The sequence below is a fragment of the Protopterus annectens genome, chromosome 1.part0 (genome assembly GCF_019279795.1).
Source record: "Protopterus annectens isolate FY-2018-M chromosome 1.part0, PAN1.0, whole genome shotgun sequence".
NCBI lineage: Eukaryota > Metazoa > Chordata > Ceratodontiformes > Protopteridae > Protopterus > Protopterus annectens.
This window is the reverse complement of record NC_056725.1, coordinates 1,258,632,626-1,258,655,846: the sequence shown is the minus strand read 5'-3', so window position 1 is coordinate 1,258,655,846 and position 23,221 is coordinate 1,258,632,626. Positions and strand designations below refer to the sequence as shown.

Here is a 23,221-nt window from a genome sequence, read left to right as displayed (position 1 = left end):
ACCAGGCAGTAAAGGCAGAGCAGATGAGGAAGCTAGAGGCGATGGAAATGAAATGCCTGAGATGGGTGATAGGATGCACACTGTGGGACAGATTAAGAAATGAGGATATAAGAACAGAAGTCAAAGTAGCTCCAGTTCCAGAAAAGATCAAAGAGAACAGATTACAGTGGTTTGGGCACAAGTGCAAAGAAGCAGAAGACAATCTGGTGAAGAAGATTTGGTACAGACAGGAAGAAGGTAAGACAAAACGCGGATGTTCAGCAAAAAGGTGGATGGCATGTGTGAGAGAATATCTGCAAGAGCAAGGCATGAAAACTGAAGAATGCAGGAGTGTTGTATTGAATCGAGATAGACATGGCGACAATTAACACGATACCCTGCCCCCATGTAGAAAATGTGAAAAGGGGGGTTGATGATGATGATAGCTTGCTTTATAATCATTCTTTTTGAATGTGAAATAATTTAAGAATGCTTTCTTCATTGCTCCTCATGACACAGCTTAAGCAACTAGCCTGTACATTTCTTGCCAAGTTTTGTTGCACTTCTGAACCTCACAAAGAATTGTGTCCTGTCTAGCTGTTAATTTGTTCTTTTCAAAATGGAAGTTCACAGATGGACTAAGTTAAACTTTATCTTTAAGTGTCTGTAACCAAGCACTGTACAGATTAAATAAATCAACAATAAAATCACAACAAACAATAGGAGAATAAAAATAATAAAACAAGTAATATACAGATAAAATTAATAAAATGCTAAGCTTGTTGTTCATGAGTAAGACTAAAAAGATCCACAAGATGCCTCACTATAAATTGAGTCATGGTTGGTTATATAAAACAAAGTTAACAGATTGGACTTACATGGTGGGTAAGTAGATCAACTAAATGCCAGCTCGAAGAAGTATGTTTACAGAACATAATGAAATCCAGCAAAATCTGGGGGATCCCTCAGCCATCCAGGTAGCAAATTCCATAACTAGGCTAGCAACTGGGCGGGGGGGCTTTCTAAGGGTAGACAAGTAGACAAGTTTTCCCAAAAGAATAATGATGTCCTGTATCCAAATAGGAAAATGAGGTCCAGGCATTTATAAGCTACATCTGACCATAAGGGACATGGATCATAGGATCATAGATTAGTACTAGGCTAACTGCCCTTGCGAGCCATTTTAAGCCTAGCCAATTATCCCCTGTGAGATTCAAACCCTGTACCTTGTGTTTGTAAGGCAAACACCTTAATCATTAGGCCACCCTCCCAACCCTTAAAGTAGTACTAGGCTAACTGCCCTTGTGAGCCATTTCAAGCCTAGCCAATTATCCCCTGTGAGATTCAAACCATGTACCTTGTGTTTGTAAGGCAAACACCTTAGCCATTAGGCCACCCTCCCAACAGACTATCCAAATAGGAAAATGAGGTCCAGGCATTTATAAGCTACATCTGACCATAAGGGACATGGATGCCAGGTCTAGTGTAAATTTCCTATTCTTCATTCACTGGTTTAGGCTGTACTTAAACTGGGTAATAAATGAACTCAGCTTCATATGGGTGGCATTCCCTGGGCAGTCCTGGGACACATATCTGTTTCTTCAGCATGTTTTGTGTAAGTCACAAACAATATTCAAGACTTTGTATTTCTGGTACTCTTTGACTTACAAATTTGTAGGAGATTCAAAAGTGTGGGGTTTGTGGATGCCTTGTAAGTCAGGCATAGATCACCTGTCAGCAATCTATAGCAGAGGGAAAGGGTTTTAAGGCATTCTGCTTAAGGCAGTTTTTTTATGCCTTGTATTCTTTTTGCAAGGAACCTCTGCAGTCGCTATGGAGACTGCATATGCCCGGTCAGATACATACAGTGGATATAAAAAGTTTACATACCCCTTTTAAAATGACAGGTTTTTGTGATTTAAAAAAATGACACCACAATAAATCATTTCAAAACTTTTCCCACCTTTAATGTGACCTATAACCTGTACAATTCAATTGAAAAACAAACAAATCTATTAGGGGAAAAAATATAACAAATAAAAAATGTGCAATACGCTGGTTGCATAAGTGTGCACACCCTTAAATTAATACTTTGTTGTCTGTGCACACTCTTAAACTAATACTTTGTTGAAGCACCTTTAGATTTAATTACAGCATTCAGTTTTCTTGGGTACACACCTGCCATCAATCAAAGAGACTCTGATTAACCCCAAATAAAGTTCAGCTGTCCTAGTAAGATTTTCCTGACATTTACTCAGTTGCCTGCTACAGCAAAAGCCATGGTTTGCAGAGAGCTTACAAAGCATCAAAGGGATGTCATTGTTGAAAGGTGTCAGGAGAAGGATACATAAAAATTTCCACAGCATTGGATATACCATGGAACACAGTTAAGACAGACATCAAAATTGGAGAAAATATGGGACAACAGTGATGTTGCAAAGAACTGGATGTCCCTCCAAAATTAACGAAAAGACCAGACAAAAACTGGTCAGGGAGGCTGCCAAGAGACCTACAGCAACACTAAAGGAGCTTCAGGAATTTCTGGCATGTACTGGTTGTGTACTACATGTGACAACAATCTCCCATATTCTCCATGTGTCTGGACTATGGGGTAGGGTTGCAAGATGGAAACCTTTTCTTACACAGAAAAACATCCAAGTCTGGCTAAAATTTGCAAAACAATACATCAAGTCTCCCAAAAGCATGTTGGAAAATGTGTTATGGTCTGATGAGACCAAGGCTGAACTTTTTTGCCACAATTCCAAAAGGTGCATTTGGCGCAAAAACAACACTTCGCATCACCAAAAGAACACCATCCCCACGGTGAAGCATGGTGGTGGCAGTATTATGCTTTGAGGATGCTTTTCTTCAGCTGGAACTGGGACTTTAGTCAAGGTGAAGGGAATTATGAACAGTTCCAAATACCAGTCACATTTGGCCCAAAACCTTCAGGCATCTGCTAGAAAGCTGAAGATAAAGAGGAATTTCACCTTTCAAAACGACAATGACCCCAAGCATACATCCAAATCAAGTAAAGAAAGGCTTCACCAGAAGAAAATTAAAGCTTTGGAATGGCCAAGCCAGAGTACAGTCCTAAATTCAATAGAAAATCTGTGGGGTGACCTGAAAAGGGCTGTGCACAAGAGATCCCCTTGCAATCTGACAGATTTGTAGCGCTTTTCCAAGGAAGAGTGGGCAAATATTGCCAAGTCAAGATGTGCCATGCTGATAGACTCCTACCTAAGAAGACTGAATGCTGTAATTAAATCAAAAGGTGTTTCAACAAAGTATTAGTTTAAGGGTGTGCACACAAAACAAAGTATTAGTTTAAAGGTGTGCACACTTATGCAGCCAGTGTATTGTATGTTTTTTATTTTTTATATTTTTTCTCTTAACAGATTTGTTTGTTTTTCAATTGAATTATACAGGTTATAGGTCACATTAAAAGTGGGAAAAGTTTTGAAATGATTTATTGTGCTCTCATTTTTTTTATATCACAAAAACCTGGCATTTTAGCAGGGGTGTGAAAACTTTTTATATCCACTGTATCAAAGGGAGCATTGTACTCTGATTAGTCTGATAAGGCCGGAGTACAATGGGATAATGACCTCTTTGGACCTAGATGCCATGCCCTTACTTATAAATTGTGCAACATAAAAGGATTACCTCACTACTGTTGTCACGTGGTGATTGAAGGTAAGGCTTCTTCTACATAAGTACCTAGATCCCTCACTACTGGGTTGACTCTTGGGGCATATCATCACCATGGTAATTAGATGGGATGGTTGACTTCCCATAGGGTACAAGTATACATTTCTTAGTATTGAGTTTAAGATCATGGCTTTGTCACCATTTATTAGTCAGAAATAGACTTTCTTGAAGAATGCTAGTGTCTTTAGTGAAGTCAATGATTACACCCAGCTTGCAATCATCTACAAATTTGTCAGCCATAAACCTTCAGCATTTGCTTCCATTTCAGAGAAATAGATGCCAAAAAGGGGTGGGCCCATACCGAGCCCTGGGAGACTTGGCTACTGACTGGTCTGTTGGTAGAGGTGGCCTCACCTATTTTGACCTCTTGGGTCCTATCAGTGAGCCAGTTGGCTACTCAGCAAGTGATAAAAGGGTTTATACCTAAATTAGTGAGCTTGTCTATAATGTTTGAGTGGGAAATTGTATTAAAAGCCTTGGTCAGATAGAAGTAAGCTGTGTGCACAATCTTACCCTTCATCTAACACTTTGGTGACCCTCTCAAAAGATTCCACCAGATTTAATAGGCATGACCATCTTTTAAGAAAGCCGAACTATGATGGGTTCAGTGTTTGGAGGTTATCTATCATGTCCATGATGATTCTTTCCATGGCCTTACATATTAGGCTGGTAAGAGTTATGGGCCTTTAGTTAACCGAATCATTGGTTGACCTCCTTTGTGCAGGGAATGACTGTAGCCATCTTCAAAAAACAAGTAATCTCCGTGGTATCTCCGAAGTCTCAAAACAACCCATTAAAGTGTAGTGGGTCCAAAAACAAAACAGTGTAGGAAACTTCTCTGAGTGGAAGATTTTCAGTCCATATATTTCTAGTTAATCACTGTATATTAATCAAATCAGACAATAGTAGTAGAAGTAGCAAACGTAAACTTGTCTTAAGTCAAAACAAAACAAAAAGTAATAATAGAAAATATATAATTGTACAGCATTACTAAGTATTCGAAAGTAATCCAAGCAAGGCAGGCAGTCTGTTTCCAGTCGAAAATCCTTTATTAAGTACACAGACAAGCGACCCAAGTAAAACAAAAATAGAGTTTATCAGGCATGGGAGTGGTTTTTAGGGTTTTTGTACACAGACCTGAAGAAGTCTAGAAGGACGAAAGCGATCTTTGTTAACAATAGGTTATGAAAATCGAAATTAATTTTTACATGCAAAATGTATATGTATATATTTATATATATTTTTTGATTACCATATGAACTAAGGTTGATATATTTCCAGCCATGTAGTATATTGTCTTGGATAAAATCATAGACTTAATAATCTACTTAATAATTTGGTTAAATAAGAGGTACCACATCATTATAAATTTTATTTAAAGTACATAAGGGTTATATATTATTATGACAGCTACTAAGTAGGACAGGACCAGCTCAAATGTCACACTGATGGGGGAAGGGATGTGAATTTAACATGTGTACCAGTAACACTTTGTTTTACAGCACAATAAACCACTCCCATGCCTGATAAAAAGTATATATATATTTAGAAAGCTTGTGAGGAAATTATTACTCTATTTTTGTTTTACTTGGATTGCTTGTCTGTGTACTTAATAAAGGATTTTCGACTGGAAACAAGACTGCCTGCCTTGCTTGGATTACTTTCGAATACTTAGTAATGCTGTACAATTATATATTTTCTATTATTACTTTTTGTTTTGTTTTGACTTAAGACGAGTTTACGTTTGCTACTTCTACTACTATTGTCTGATCTGATTAATATACAGTGATTAACTAGAAATATATGGACTGAAAATCTTCCACACAGAGAAGTTTCTTACACTGTTTTGTACTGTAGCCATCTTCCATTCCTTGGTCACTAAACTTGAATGAAGGCTCCAGTTGAAAAGTGATTCAAGTGGACCAGAGAGGTCAGGTTTCATGCTATTTATTAAACATCCTGGGATGTTATCAGAGCCCATCGATGGAGTGTTTTTGGCCTTGGACAGTGCATTGATGACCTGTTCCCTAGTAATCGCTCGGGGGATTCTGGTATGTGGTATTTCCTTTGGACTACTTTGGGGGGAGGAAAAATTTTAAATAAACCTGTTAGCCAAAAGGTTGACAGAGGCCTCCAGTTCAGTGTGGGTGATGCCATTTACAATACGTTCTGCGCATTGTTGTGTAGTTCCCTTGAGGTGACAGACATAACTATAGAAAGCTTTGTGGTTGTCCTTTGCCTGAGAAGCTATTTTTAACTTCAAAGTTAGCCTTTGAAGTATTAATTAACCCTCTTAGCTACCTGTTTAGATTGTTCATGGAGCTTTTAGTATGTATGGGTTTGTTCCCAAGGATTCCAGGTGAAAAGACAGAACTGCCGGGAACTGCCAGCAACTGCTGACAGAGATCCGGTCTGCCTATATCAGGGCAAGACATCTGGCAAATAAGGGAATGCAAGCCATGCAGGGCTAGATAAACTAACACAATAGCCAGTTATTTTATAAAATAATAGTAAGACAGTGCAGGCCTCATAAGACCGAGGCAATATGTTAATAGTGGTAGACTCCAGTCAGTAACCAGGCAGCAGAGCTCTTTATCAGCTGCAAGTAAATTAAGTTCCATTTCACAGAGACCTCGGTATAGGGCATTCCAGAAGACAAGCTGGGAGAGACAGGTGCATGCTCTGCAATATAGAAGATGGAATAAAGTGTTTATCAAGGGCATGTTCCAAAGCTGAAAACAGGACAACTTGATGATAGCTGAGATATGGTCCTTAAGTGACAGCCTATCCAGTAATTGCCCCCAATGCACTTTAAACACAAACCTCAGCTTCCCTCCATGGCAGGAAATGCTGAGAGACAAGACTGGCAAGGAGGAATCCCTAAAGGTACCATGAACAACCATTACCACCATCTTGGATGTGTTAAGTTAGCATTGATTATTGACCAGTGGCCCAGTGCTCAGAGATCTGGATATATTCAAAATCATTTGTTAAATGGTTTATTACTGTCACAGTCTCCTGAGAGAACAAAGAGGTAAAGCTGAGTGTCATCAGAATAATAATGATATTGTAATCCTTTTCAGCAAATAATATCACCCATTGGCAGCAAGTGTACAGTGAAAAGGAGAGGACCGAGATGAATCACTGTAGTACCCCACAGTCCGGAAGGTGAGGTAAGAGGAATTAACCCCTGATGGCACTCTGGGTGCACTTAGAAAGGAAAGAAACAAAACAGTTTAGGACAGCATTGAAAATACTACAGTAATTATCCAGACTGTCCAAAAGAATAGAAATAGCCAGTGTATCAAATGTTGTGATCAAGAAGAACAAAGACAGAACTGGCACACATCTCTCACAACTAAGGGATCACTATCATCTTATACTCAGTACTGATCAAGACAGATATCAAGTCCAATGCCCCCTTTGAAATGTATCTCACTAAACATATAAGCAACTAGAAAAATCCCAAAAGGTTCCTAACCACAAGGATCACAGGCCTATAGTCCTTGAACTATCAAGAGAGACTAAAAGCTCTATCCCTTTTTTCATTCTCTTATAGACTTTTAATGGGGAGAGATTTCTATCTTGTTTACTATCCTATTAGAGATCCATTTCTCCTGGACTTCCTGTAATCTCTGCAAATCCAATACATTCACCAATACTAGAACCAGGGACCTAAATCTTCACCAACAAACACAACATGGAGGAGGGAGAGGTTTATAACCCAGCACTTTCCAAACCTCTGGAATGATATTCCTCTGCATGATAAGCAGTGTGACTTGCTATCTTCCATTAAACATAACCTATCTGGATGGCTATCCATAAACTTATGCCAGGATTGATGGGTATGGCTGTCCTGCAGAAATGAGCTGTGGCCGGATGGATGGTACTGGAAACATGAATGGTTATAAGGCTCAATGGCTTTGGAATATCTATGAATCTATAAATTACTCGAGTGTGAGCTACCTCAGTATTTTGTCTAGATTTAAACCCAGGCTGGAAAGGATCAATGGTGTCATTATTTCTTAAGTAGGAATCCAGTTGAAAGTATACTACTTTCTCACGCACCTTACTGACAAAGGGAATGTGTGAAACTGGGTAATAATATCCAGATTATTAGTCTAAACCAGCTTTTTTGAAGATAGGACTAACCAAGGCCTTCTTTTCCTCATTCACCACTAGTAGCTGGGGTTGGAGAATGCCAAACTTCCAGCAGCATACATATATTCTTAGATTTCTGAGCATTTTCTGAAAAATCAGATGAAATAGCAAAAGCTAAATAACTGTAAATATCTTGCAAACAAATAATGTTATTTAAAAGGGTGCAAACAGCAATGTGTTCAACACATAGCCGGCCTTAGGCATAGGCCAACTAGGTGGCTACCTAGGGTGCGCTCTAGCAGGAGAGCTTTTCCAGTATTTATTTGGTGTAGGTAGATCAGGATGGGGGCACCAAGTGGTGTGATGGGGGGGCACCATGGAGCCCCTTTGCCTTGGGCACCAGTTGACCCAAGGCCGCTCCTGGACTTCAACAAAAAGTCTTCTTTATAATAGCAGTGGTCACTTGTTACATCAATTCTGTAATGCAATCCAGAATGATATTTATTTCCAAAATTTTACAAACAGCTTTCCATAACTTGGAAACTGTACAACCTAGACATATAGTGTCAAATGATCTTTTGTTCGGAAAACTTGAGGCTTTACATGATGGCAAGACATTTCTTTGTACTTGTTTGTTGAAATATTTTCAGAAATATGAACATTTATACCAGTTTAAGTAATTAACAGTATACATTGCACTCAATTTCTCTCAAGCTGTTCAATTTATGGTACAAGACTGATGACAATTTTCGGTAGCATCATATAAGTTTTCACATGATAATATGCTATCATTTGCAAGTCAGCTGTTTTTGCAAATACTGATGTGCATATGGAGCTATTGCATATCTTCATCATCATCATATTTCGGCTTTTCTCGTTAGGGGTTGCCACAACGAATCATCTCTTTCCATTTCTTCCTATCCTCTGCATCTTGCTCTGTCACACCAACCGCCTGCATGTCCTCTCTCACCACATTCATAAACCTTATCTTAGGCCTTCCTCTTTTCCTCTTACCTGGCAGCTCCATCCTTAGCATCTTTTTCCCAATATACCCATCATCCCTCCTCAGCACATGTCCAAACCAACGCAATCTCGTCTCTCATGCTTTGTCTCCAAACTGTCCAACATGAGCTGACCCTCTAATATACTGATTCCTAATCCTATCCATCCTAGTCACACCGAGTGCAAATCTTAACATCTTTAACTCTGCCACATCCAGCCCTGACTCCTGCCTTTTTGTCAATGCCACTGTCTCCAACCCATATAACATAGCTGGTCTCACTACTGTCTTGTAGACCTTCCCTTTCACTCTTACTGGTACCCGTCTGTCACAAATCACTCCTGACACTCTTCTCCACCCATTCCACCCTGCCTGTACTCTCTTCTTCACCTCTCTTCCACACTCACCATTACTCTGAACTGTTGATCCCAAGTACTTAAACTCGTCCACCTTTACCAGCTCTACTCCCTGCATCCTCACCATTCCTCTATCCTCCTTCTCATTTACACACATATATTCTGTCTTAGCCCTGCTGACCTTCATTCCTCTGCTCTCTAGAGCATATCTCCACCTCTCCAGAGTCTCCTCAACCAGATTCCTACTCTCACTACAGATCACAATGTCATCTGCAAACATCATAGTCCCACGGGACCTCCTGTCTGATCTCATCTGTCAACCTGTCCATTACCACTGCAAATAAGAAAGGACTCAGAGCTGATCCTTGATGTAACCCCACCTCCACCTTAAACGGATCTGTCACTCCCACTGCAGTCCTCACCGCTGTCACACTACCCTCGTACATATCCTGTACCACTCTTACATACTTCTCTGCCACTCCCAACTTCCTCATACAGTACCATAACTCTTCTCTAGGCACCCTGTCATATGCTTTCTCCAAGTCTACAAAGACACAATGCAACTCCTTCTGACCTTCTCTGTATTTATCCAATAACACTCTCAGAGCAAACATTGCATCTGTAGTGCTCTTTCCTGGCATGAAACCATACTGCTGATCACTAATTATCACCTCCCTTCTTAACCTAGCTTCTACTACTCTCTCCCATAACTTCAAGCTGTGACTGATCAATTTTATCCCTCTGTGGTTACTGCAGCTCTGCACATCACCCTTATTCTTAAAGATAGGTACCAAAACACTTTTCCTCCACTCCTCAGGCATCCTCTGACTTTCCAAAATTTCATTAAACAATCTAGTTAAAAATTCCACTGCCATTTCTCCTAAGCACCTCCATGCTTCCATTGGGATGTCATCTGGGCCAACAGCCTTTCCATTCTTCATCCTCTTCATAGCTGTCCTTACTTCCTCCTTGCTAATCTGTTTCACTTCCTGTTTCACTATCCCCACATCATCTAACCTTCTCTCTCTCATTCTCTTCATTCATCAGCCTCTCAAAATACTCTTTCCATCTACTCAACACACTCTCCTCTCTTGTGAGTACGTTTCCCTCACTATCCTTTATCACCCTTACTTGCTGCACATCTTTCCCAGCTCTGTCCCTCTGTCTAGCCAATCAGTACAGGTCCTTTTCTCCCTCTTTAGTGTCCAATCTCTCATACAACTCTCCATATGCCTTATCCTTAGCTTTCGCCACCTCTGTCTTTGCCATGCGCCTCATCTCCTTATACTCATGTCTACTTTCTTCATCTCTTTGACAATCCCACTTCTTCTTCGCCAGCCTCTTCCTCTGTATACTCTCCTGTACTTCCTCATTCCACCACCAGGTCTCCTTGTCCTCCTTCCTCTGTCCAGATGTCACACCAAGCACCTTTCTAGCAGTCTCCCTTAATAGTTCTGCTGTAGTTACCCAACTATTCGGTAACTCTCCACTGCCTCCCAGTGCCTGTCTTAACTCTTCCCTAAACTCCACTTCACAATCAACCTTTTTTAACTTCCACCATTTAATCCTTGGCACTGCTTTCACACTCCTCCTCCTCTTCTTGATCACCAACGTCATCCTACAGACCTCCATTCTATGCTGCTTAACTACACTTTCCCCTGCCACCACTTTACAGTCTCCAATCTCCTTCAGACTGGCCCTCCTACATAGGATATAATCCACCTGTGTGCATCTTCCTCCACTCTTGTACGTCACCCTATGCTCCTCCCTCTTCTTAAAATACGTATTTACCACAGCCATGTCCATCCTTTTCGCAAAATCCACAATCATCTGACCTTCTGCATTCCTCTCCTTAACACCATATCTACCCATCACTTCCTCATCCCATCTGTTCACTTCACCAACATGCCCATTAAAGTCCTCTCCAATCACTAGTCTCTCACCATTGGGTACACTCACCACAACTTCATCCAACTCACTCCAAAATGTCTCTTTCTCATCCATCGCACACCCAACTTGTGGAGCATATGCACTAACAACATTCATCATTACACCATCAATTTCGAGCTTCATAAACATCACTCTGTCAGACACTCTCTTGACGTCTAAAACACTCTTGGCATATTGTTCCTTTAGTATAACCCCTACCCCATTTCTCCTGCCATCCACACCATGATAGAACAATTTGAACCCATTTCCTAAACACCTGACCTTACTTCCCTTCCATCTGGTCACTATTGCGTATCTTCATAATTACTAAAAACATCTCTAGCACAGTGCTTTATATATGGCCAGTTACAGTATAGCTTTGTCTGCCACCATGGCATTTCATACTGTGCCCTGCAATAACACAGTTTACTCAGTTATGAAAGCATGAATTACAGCTGACAAACAGTGGTTGATATCTGCATTGCAGTGCATCCTAAACTAATACTTATTGTAATTTTGCTTCTTCCCCCTTCATATGCTGCCTATTATTAACTTTGGAGTCATTTAGTTAAGGAATGCAGCCCTAAAAATGTAATGACACATAAGGAGTTGTGGATATTAAGAGGAAGTATATAAAAGGGCACTATAGGTGGGAGTGAGTTAAATGAGATGAATAAACAATAATCCTGAAGTGGGGAGGTGATAATCTGGAAGATATACAGATGTAGGGCCATGAGGATACCAAGACAAGCTTTGCATGCAAGGGTTCAAGGCACAAGTAACTCATTTTCCACAGACATCAGTTTATCAACACTGCAAGACTTGGGTCCTAATGGAGGCAAGAGTCCTAATGGAGGGATGAAAAGTCAGCAAGCAAAGGAGAGTAGTAGTACTGAAATTTAATTCATCCTCAAGTCTTGGTGAGTACTTTTGCGAGGTGGACCCTGTTTTTCACAAAATCTCACCAAGGTGACACTGATATATAGACTGTATTTATATAGCATATATCATGGACAGAAATAAGTCAAAAACAAAAAAAGATAGCAGGATGCACAAGACCCAGGATAAAAAGTACCCATTCCTGGTAGGCATACTGGTGCCAGGACTAGAAAAAATGACAGTGTAGAATCCTTAAAATACAGAAACATTACTACAATGGGGCCAGGCCAGGTCCAGGGGGAAGATGGCCCCCCTGTTGCAGAAGGAAGTAGTAGTCCACAAAAATCACAAAAATTGATTGGCCAAAGAAGAACCATAAAAACGATAGAGTGGACTATTGAGGATAAGAAAGAAATTATGTATTGTTATTATTGTGTAGAAAGCCCAGAATTTCCAGACACAAGATATACAAAATGATTAAGAGACAAATTAGAGGAAATAAAAATACTTCCGCAAGAAAAACTGTCAGAAGCTTCAAATAAAAATATGTGTTCATTAATACAACAGATTTTTGAAAAACAGTATATAGATCAAGAAACTTTGATCTGTTTGGAAAAAGAAGCATCTGAGGAAGTGTGAAAATATAAACAATAAAACCTAGAGATATTTGAAAAATATAAAAAAGAAATATGGACATGGGAAAGAAAGAGAGATTTTATAAGGTGCAATATTTATACAAAGGAGAAAGCCAAGTTAACTAATATAGAGAAAAAAAGGCAGTCTCAAAGATATTCGAAGAGAAATAGCAAAAACATCCAGATATGGAAAATTTTACAATAACAAAATTAATAGCACAAAGATGTAATGTGGAAAAGAAGATTAGTAAAGCAGAAGTTAAGGAAACTGAAGTTGAAGTTATGGAAGTGAAGGATTTAATGTAGAATGTCTAACACAGACTACACCACAGCATGATGGAGTGAGTCCCCAGAAGAAAGAAAGAAAAGCAAGGAGATCAGGAGACGTGTGAAGAAGAAATAGGGCATGGGAAAGGAAAAGAGATTTAACATGGTGTAATATTTATGCAAAGGAGAAAGAAAAACTAACCAATACAAAAAGAGCAGCACCAAAGATATTTGAAGAGAAATACAATCAAAGGAATCCAGATATGGAAAATTTTACAATACAAAAAAATAAGGCGATTAAGAGGAAAAGTAGAAAAAGAGATTACTAATGTAGAAGTCAAAGAAATAGAAACTGAGGTTATGGAGTAACTGCAAAGAGAAGGATTTAGTGTAGAAAATTGAATGCAGAAAGCACCACAACAGGATAGAGCAATGGATATCCAAATTAAGGGGAAACCAGTGGAACAGGAAGCAACTGGTCTGGTGCCATATCAAGATATTTTGGCACCTTCTACAGGAAACCAGTATAAACATTCACTTGAAGATAGACAGCAAAGAAAGGAACAGGAAACTGTGGAAACTCTGATGCAGTCAATGTTGAGGAGTGATAGGCCAGTGAGTTCCCATATGATACAGCAATGGATGGCACAGGATGAAATTGAAGAGAATGTGCCACAGGAAGGTCTAAAGAGTCTTCTATAGAATGTTCGCAGGAAACGGAAAGTAAGGACTGTGCCCTCAGTTTGGAAGAAAATGAGTTAAGAGAAGAGTTGCTTGAGTTAATAGACGTAGACAGATATATCAAGATCAATGAAAGAAATGTATTTTATTTATTTTATATTATTTATTTTTCATTTGTTTACCGGGATAGTCTGACTGGATACATGTCCATTTTCAGCGGAGGCCCGGGAAGAAAAGCTCCACATAGACAAACTTACATAGATTACACAGAAGTTAGCAAACAATTATAAAAACAAAGTGATTATATACGATGGCTTAGTAGTGTTTCCTAGTAGGGACTCACAATTCTCATGGACAGACACAATTAAAAGTAAGAGACATCAGACTGGAAGCAGAGCTTGGTGACGTAGTTACAAGTTATGATAATTGCAGAATATGCTTTCAGTTTATAATGTAATCAGGGTTGGTACATGGGCATAGCCAATTCACTTTGAGATACTGTTTGAGTTTTTTTTTTTTAAGAGACTTTTGGAGGATTGTAGGGTTATATAGTTTGGCAACGAATTCCAGGTTTTGCCAACGAAGTTGGCAAACAGGGATTCACCAGCAGAGTTATTAGCTTTGTGGGTTTGGACCAGTAGTTTATCGGCTGACTGTAGACTGCAGAAGGTTAATAAAACCCCAAAAGTCAGAAGTTTGATAAAACAAATAAATGCAGTAATTAGGACTGTCCATAAAGATCCATGTGATACAATAGAAGTAAACAGAATATATTACTGTGCTGCTAAATTAATAACTGATAAAGTTCTACCACAGGAATACAGGGGGCAGTGAGGGAAGGGAAGGGGTGAAAGTGAATACCATCATGGAAATATTGAATACAGAAAATTATAAAACAGCTAAGACAAGAAGTGTCACTGTTAGAAGATTATAGAAGAGGGAACAAATTAACAAAAATACAAAGAAAGATTAGTGTGATAAAAGCAATGCGCAGTATTAGAACAGACCAGGATCTATCACGTACTATCACACATAAACTAAACATTTCAGCACAGGTAGAAAGACTTAGAAGATATGAAGATAAATATAAAGGAAAAGTACAAAATAAGCAATTGATTGATGATCAAAAACATTTTTATAGAGAATTGGGAAATAAGGTAAAAGGAATCGAAAGACCGTCAAAAAAGAAGAAATAGATACATTTTGGAGAGGTATCTATGAAAATCCTGTGGAACATAACAAAGATGCTAAATGGATAGAAGAAGTAAAAGAAAGAATAAGAGGGTTAAAGGTGCAGGATATGAAATGGGATGAAGTAACAGCCAGAGAGATTGAAACAAAGTTAAGAAAAGCCTCTAATTCGAAAACCCCAGCCCAGATGCAGTATCTAACTTTTGGCTTAAAGTATTAACTTCTTTGCACAAGGATTTACCCATGAGTAAGAACTATTTATATGCGCACCCTGAACAGACACTGCACTGGTTAACAACAGGAAAAACAATGCTCTTACTTAAGAGTGAATCTGCAAGCTACCCTAAAAATTATAGACCGATAACTTGCCTTCCAACGATGTATAAACTATACATGGGAATTGGCGCCGACAGAGTTTATAGTCATTTAGAAAAAAACTCAATTATGGCAGTAGAACAAAAGGGGAATAAAAGAAATCATATAGAACAAAGGATTTGTTGTTAAATAAAGTTATAGTGGAGAATTGTAAAAAGGGGAAGAATCGAATTATGGCATGGATTGACTACAAAAAAGTATTTGATAGTATCCCACATTCATGGATAAAAGAGTGTTCAAAAATGTATAAGATACACCCTACACTGATTGACTACATTATAATAACCATGAAACAATGGCAGACCACTTTGCAATTAAGCCATGATAAAGGACAGATTATTATCCCAGGGATAAAAATTAAAATGGGGGGGGGGGTATTCCAGGGTGACTCTGTCACCATTGCTATTCTACCTTGCCATTAATCCATTAAGCTGTTTACTTAACAGCTTAGGCCATGGCTACAATTTGGCTCCTCTAAAACAACAAAGTCTAATGATTTATCATCTTCTCTTTGTCGATGATTTAAAACTGTATAGCTCATCAGATGAGGAACTATTTCAGATGATATTGGAATATCATTTGGTCTTGATAAATGTGTAAAGGCAACCTTTAAAAAAGGAAACCTGCTGCACCAGGAAAACATAATTTTGGGACAAGTATGTGATATAAAAGAACTTGAGCAAGAAGGAATGTATAAATACTTGGGAACTGATGAAGGATCAGAAATAAAACATGAACAAATGTGAATAAAACTCAGTAAGGAATATTTTAGAAGACTTAAATTAATCCTGAGAACAGCACTGACATCTAGGAACAAGATCCAAGCTATAAATCAGTTTGCTCTTCCTGTCCTAACTTACAGTTTTGGAGTGATTGACTGGCCCCAAAAAGTGTTGGATAAATTGGATATTAAAACAAGAAGGATGCTTCATGCTCACCAAATGATTTATAAAAATCAGTGTATACCAAGATTATATATTCCCCATTCCAAAGGAGGGATGGGCCTCCTTGAAATTGATTACATGTATAGATCTGCAATCGTGGGACTCCACACATATCTACTGACCTCACAAGATCCAAATGTAGTGAAAGTTTTGAAACATGAGGAGAATAAACCTAAGATGACGTCTCTACTTAATCTAGCAGAAGCACATCAATGTCAAGCAGGAATGGAAATCAAACCAGAGGTAGATAAAAACCAGGCAGCAACTGAATGTGCTAAAAAAAAAAAAAAAGAAAAGAAAGAATAGAAGGTGAAGGACCAGATGAGAAGGCAAGAAATGTGGAAAAAACATAAATAAGTTGCAAGCATAGAAAACGTCTGGAAGAGCCTCATGTTGATCAAGAGCAAACGTAGGAATGGTTAAGGAGAGGTGAATTCAAACCAAGAAATGAAAGGTTAATATTGGCAGTCCAAGATAGTGAGCTATGTACATGCTGGTTTACAAAGTCCATTGAACATGTGGGAGAAACAGACAAATGTAGGTTTTGTAAAACCAAATTGGAAACAGTCACATAGCTTGTTGCTGGTTGCGACACACTAATGGCAGAAGGACTGTATACTTTAAGGCATAATAATGTGGCGAGACTGTTGCACTGGGGATTGTGTAAACATTATGGTATCGAAGTGGCTGAAAAACACTGGAAACATGAGCCACAAATCATTATAGAAAATTATGAAGTTTATATCACATGGGATCACCCATTACCAACAGTTCAAAAGATAGATGCTAGAAAACCGGATATAGTGGTCCAAGAAAAGAAGACAAAAGTAGCATTGATCATTGAAATCGCCACACCCAGTGACTGCAGTGTCTTGCGTACAGAGAGACACAAAGTCATAAAATACCAGGATCATTGCAGGCAGAAACAAGCGCCATGTGGAAGAAAGATACCCAGACAGTTCTAATAGTAGTAGAAGCAACGGGTCTTATAAAAACAAATTTACAATTGTATTTAGATATGTTACCAATCCATGTAACCCCGTACAAATTGCAGAAGGAGTCATTACTGGGCACATTTCGGGTGCTGCGAAGAGTACTTTTGGCTGACATCAAAGAGTGAAACAATACAAATTTCATAAACTTTAATTGTACTTTGACTGAGGAATGGGGTCCATTCCCATCATGGTATTAGAAACCCAAAAGACTTGGACAAATAAAAAAAAAAAGCAAGACTTGTATTACAGTCTTAGCACCACTGCTTTTTGACCCTGTTTCTGACTTGATGTCAGAAAAAGTAACACAAATTGGAAGATGAGTGTCATACTTGTTTAAAGGTGTCAATCATAAAGACACATATTATAGTTACAAGCAGCATTCATGTCATAATGAGTCATTGGCACACAAATCTAACGTGCAATTCGAATGACATATTTTAGCAATCAGCTTAGAATGTTCTCATACTTCACAGTTGTAGACATCATAATGTCCACACTAGACACCATAGTATTACTGCAAGGTATATCACATTATTTCCCAGACATATTGCCTTCACAGCCATCCATATATATAGAAAGGCTACGAAAACAAAACAACAGAGTTCATACTTTTTTAGAAATAGAAGAGCCTTCCAGTTTCAACAGCTCTATAGCCAAAGCCAACAGTACAGCAGTTTTCTTCTGAATGACTTTCATTAATTTCTTTATCTGAAGTGCGTATTTTTTTCTGCTAGTACTAATAATGTTACCCACACAATAAAGTGCCGATAAGAAATGTGCCTCCAAAGACTCGTATAAGTCGGATTAAATATCATTGTAGCTGTGCGTCCTCGTGTACTGCTCAGTGGTATTGTCTTACTAGTTGTCATTCCTTGGGGAACTACTCACGCCGGTAACTGGCTCTTGGGTTACATCACAATATTGCTGCAGTATTAAAAACATATGTACAAAGTATGCGTTTTTTTTCACGAATGACATTTGTTTTTTAAGAATTTGTGTCAAATGAGTATGGTTCATGCAGTATCTGTTATTTCAAAGACCACACTAGTCATTTGGTAAATATCTACTTGTCAATTAGGTACCAAGGACAAGGCACCACAGAAAGCAAGAGGCCTGCCTACTGTGTGACGTGAATGCCTTCTCATCTGCTCCTTCCAAAAAGATGTAGATGGAGATACAGGATAAATTTACACTAGATTGACTTCAACTACAAAACATTTTCATTCTCCTCGCGATACACTGAATTTGCCGGCTGGCTTAGAAGAAAATGAAATTCATTGACTGACTTAATTTACGACTTATTTATTTTGTGTTTCACTATTCGTACAGTCAGTTAATGCACAGCACGTTAACTTGTGATACAGTACGGGGGTTCATCCTTGCGTACCGTTTGTTTCTTTAACACAAGCTGCTTGTTTTTCAGCAAACTCCCCTCTCACACGACGACTTGGAGTATGCCCTCGTGCACCTTTAAGAGTGCGGTACCTCAGCTGCGGTCGGGGGGGAGGGGAAGGGGGATTTGGTTACCGGTTCGTCCGTGACGCGTCACCTGACTCCGAGACACCGCTAAAGAGCCAGGGGTGGAGAAGAGCCACAGCCAGTAAGGTGGAGATATTAAGGAAAAGCGAGAGAATATATAATAAGTCGCCCCCATTTGGAACGCTCCTCATCTCTTCTCAGCGGGGGAGGTCGTTCACAGCAGCCCGTTCAGCGGTTTGGGAAACGGATGCGACAGCTGTCATTGTGAGTCGGGGTGACACCGGGTCCAGGCACACAGTTGACAGGACACTGGGTAGCAACGGAATTACCGAAAACGACCGGTCCATTCAAGTGTACGGCTGTGTAAGCATCTTCTTGTGTGCACAGAAACTGGTATTAAAGCTGTCGGTGGTGACTGCTGTTTGTATTCCCTTGACTTTATTGCTGTTTTGTCAGAGCAAAAGGATTTTAAGCTAGCTATCCAGCTGTGCTGCTGCTGAGTAAACGTGGCGTATGCAAATATTGATTGCGTTAATCCCCGGCATGCAGAATACATATAACGGGACCATCCCTTAGTACTAGGATCTCGTGTTTCCTATGAAGTAGACAGCAGATTATTACCCAGAGAGCCTACTATTGCAATGCACTACTGCAGCACTTAAGGCACGGGAGTACCAGACGACGCGGTAGCACGGTTTTTGTAATCTTGAGGGCACCATTCTTACAAAGTAATATTGCTGGAAAGGTGGCCTGACGCTTCCTCAGAGGAAGAGACGATCGTAAATTGGGGATTATTTGCGCATCCCCAGTTTTTACCAAAGGAGGAGGATTAGGATTGAAGTTCGAAGCGACGGAGCTGCTTGTTTGCACCCTGCTGGTTGTCATTGAAAATGTCGGGGCAGACCCTAACAGATCGCATCGCTGCTGCCCAGTACAGTGTCACAGGCTCGGCTGTGGCCAGGGCCGTGTGCAAGGCAACCACTCACGAAGTAATGGGACCCAAGAAAAAGCACCTGGAATGTAAGCGCCCCCTTTTGTTGGATTCCTAAAAATCAATATTTGGTGTGCAGGTTTATTATTTCTCTGCTGTAATTATTGTTGCAGTAGCAGGGGTGTGGTGCTTTTGGTTCTGAACGCAGTTAGGTGGTATAACATGTCAGTATTGGTCACTGGTATCCCTGCAGGTGGATGGATAGGGTGTCAGTTTATGCAGTCAGCACACAGTACAGCCATTGCTCATATTAAAATAATTATTAGCCCTGTCTTTGAGGAATTATTTTATTGATTCATTTTCTGTTCATATGGATAATGCTGTAGGTGGTGTGTGTACAGATATAATCATAAGACTTGGTACACTATTTGGAAGTGCACATCATACTTCTTACTAAAAATACTTATTTTGGTTTTCCTTTAGGAATATAAATGATGGCTTTAACAGTGGGTGTGTGCCGTGATCATGTGTAGAAAATAGCACTGCCACTTAAGAATGCATCCTTTTTGCTTATTGGATAGCCGCCATGCTTCTTCCATTCATTGGTGTTTAATTTTCATTATGTATGGTCTTTTTCATAGTCGGTGTGATGTTAAAAGAAAATGTACTTTTTCCCTGAGCATTGTGACCCCAGTCAGTACGATCCACAATCTTTCTTTTTTCATTACTTGGATAGGAAGCTGGGTAGTGGGCTTAAATGACAAGTAAGCTATGGAATGTAGTTCTACGCTGGCATAAAACTGACTGCATAATGACTAGCCTTTTTGAATAACTGTAGGACCACTTTATTCATGGGTTTGCTAAAAGAACTGTCAGAAGTAGCAGTAGGTGGACTTGTATACTCCGGTTGGCTGCTAACTCTTTAGTTGGAGAGAACAATAACATAAGTTATTTTGAAATGCTGATAGTTTAATTATTCTTGTGTTCATTAAATATTGTGGCAGCTTTTGTGATTAAATATAATGCAAGTTAAAGTTGTGAAGGCAGAATTGCAAACCTTCTTGTGTGTGCAGATGGTCTTGGAGGTTACAGTTTATGTAGAATATTCCAGACCACCATGAAAACTATACTGTATACTATGTATATGCTGAATTGGTCATATTCTCTTGATGAGATAACATTCTTGCAGCTTAAAGTTCCATCTGATTTTAGGTCGTAATTTTGAAAACTTGCAGCTTAAAGTTCCATCTGATTTTAGGTCGTAATTTTGAAAGCTTTTTGTTCCTGAAATTTAATGGCATTAACAAGTAACAGTGGCTGGTGTCACAGAGCCTTTGACAAGAATTACTGCTATGTTTTCTTAGTTGTACTTTATGCATATTCTTGAATCAAAATCGGTTAGTGTTGCTGTTTTTTTTTTTTTTTATTGTATATACAGGTACATCTTCTGTAGTAAGGTTATCAAATGGGCCTCTGGGTCATTTTTGCTGTTTGCCATAAACCCTGTTCCACTGGCTGTCCTACCATTCTCTGTGTAGCAGCAGGTACTGGATCCACGGTTGAAGGCCTGCTTCTATCTGTATATATTTTTCAGCTGCCATGCTAAGTACTGATTCAAGATCCTGTTGGACTTCCCCAGTGCACCGTACTGCATTCTTCTGGCCTTCAATAAAAGCCACTAATACTGCAGAACAAGCAGTCTTGCCTACTGTTTGTATGCAGGATCTGGCATTGATCACTTGCTCCAACTCTCCTCAGTTGCCTCCTCCAGCACCCAGATAGATATTTAGATCCAGGCTGCCAAGATCAATGTCACAACATCCATGGAACTGACAGTTTCAGAATCCATTTTGTAAATAATCAGGTCAGTTTTAATTTAGAGCAGAGTAAGTAACAAGCTAAGGTTTTAAAGACTGGCCGCTGTGTTCAGGTACATGACACTGTTGTGTAATGCTTACAGTACTTTGAGACTGGATGCTATGTCCATTAGAAAAATCAGAGATGGGACCTCATGCACTTTGTCACGTAGTATGGCTCTGATCTCAGTTTTTGCTGTTAACGTTGAAGTCCTGTTTTCCCAGATAACTAATCTACAGTCTTAACATGTCTGCATTCATTTTTATGTTTGTATTTGATTTAAAAAAGATAAGAAAGCCAAGATGTATGGATTGTAGGCCACAAAGTTTCTGATTGTAAACTTGAGTATTGAGTATTGAAAAATGTCTAAATTTAAATACAGTAAAAAATGTAGTAATTGTTGTACCTGACAAAAAAAAGTCTAGTTTCCAACTTCATCTACAGCTTTGCACCCCACTTCAAATTGACAGAGTAATCAGGGTATTGACACCTTGATTAGTAATGCCGTGTGGTGGTCAGAAGAGGGGACGTTATCTGGAAATCATTCTGTTTTGTACAGCTGGTATATAAAAAATATCTCATTTAGCTAAAATAAGTTATTCTTCAGTTGTATTCTGCTCTAATCAGACTATTTATATAGTACACTGGTTGTCCCGACACAGTGCACATATAGAAAGGCCTCAGCATTTCCTAACCAAAGATTATAACTCTAAATACTGACATAGTACTGTCAACTGCCAGTACAGGCTTGAATTGTTTCTGTACTTGGTCTCATTTAAGCCCCTCACTCCATTCCAACAAGGATCAAACCCTCCTTGACCATGGAACTCCAACAACACCTGATTTAGATCTGAATTTTCAACAACATATAAAACAATCCAAGATGGTAGAACAGATTTATTACCCAACTTTTAACCTAGCCTATCCCTGGAGTAAACTGAGTGACAATCTCTTGTTCTTCAGGATTATCCTTGACTAGATGGGCATTCACAGATTCATCCATCCCATGCTTGACTTGCTCTTCTAGAGGTGGGAGGTACATTATGAGGGTGGCTATTGGTAAGTCCCAAATGGTCTTGCATTTTACTTGACTTGTAACCAATATGTGCATAACTTGTCTAGATAATGTGCTGCACATGTTGCTGGTAATGCTGCTTTACCTTTTTATCACTGTTTTATCTGAAATATGCTTCTGAAGGCTGTTCATTTCAGCAACCCCACGTAGTAACTGCCATATTAGTGAGTGCCTGCTGCTTTTAGTGATTTTAAGTATAATACTTTCAGTATATAGTTAAGGCCACATCTGCACATTCTCCTCAAGAACATAGCTGTCACCAATGGGGTGGCATATCCCCAAGCCAAAGTTTTCATACCATCATATGACTTTCTAAGTGATGCTCCATTTTCCTGAAGTAGGCTTGTGATTCCGGTAACGCTTACCATACCTGCATCATGATTTATAAGCTCTGAGTTCTATGTCAAGAATTCCTCCCTCTTATTACCTTAAACCCTGGCCATTATTGAAGTATCACCTTTTGCCTTTCCACAGACTTCTGATTTACTTACCGGAGAATTATGGAATACAGTACCATCATGGGTATTGAATTATAGATATCTTTTTTTCCTTTTTTTTTTGTCAAACTGAGGAAGTAAGTTCATGGGAGTTTGGCTCTTATTGCTTTAACTCTGGACTTTTCTGCAATGCTGCTGTAAGCCGTTCTTGAGATTGCTTTTATTCCAGTGTTAATGTGATGACCTCATCTGTTAAATTATTTTGCATATGCTGCATGGAATAATGCCTTGGGCAGGATCTGAATAATCTCTCTTTCTCTTTCCTTCTTTATGTACTGGGCTAGAAGAATGCCATACTGAAACTTTGAGGGAAAAGTACACATTCACGTGATGAAATGT

General features: G+C 39.2%; 1 protein-coding gene across 18 annotated transcripts in view; it reads left to right on the top strand.

Annotated features, from left to right (window-relative positions):
• Window positions 1–18,553: 18,553 nt before the first annotated feature.
• Window positions 18,554–23,221, top strand: part of SNAP91 (synaptosome associated protein 91) — a 2,005,574-nt gene continuing 2,000,906 nt past the window's right edge. For 6 of the 18 annotated variants that reach the window (XM_044066136.1, XM_044066101.1, XM_044066123.1 and 3 more), the window contains exon 1: window positions 18,563–19,542. In XM_044066136.1, the coding sequence (XP_043922071.1) occupies window positions 19,413–19,542 (130 nt within the window). In that variant the 5' untranslated portion in view covers window positions 18,563–19,412. Of the gene's footprint in view, window positions 19,543–23,221 lie in introns of all 18 variants that reach the window. The other 12 variants (XM_044066072.1, XM_044066088.1, XM_044066104.1 and 9 more) reach the window with 6 other exon arrangements.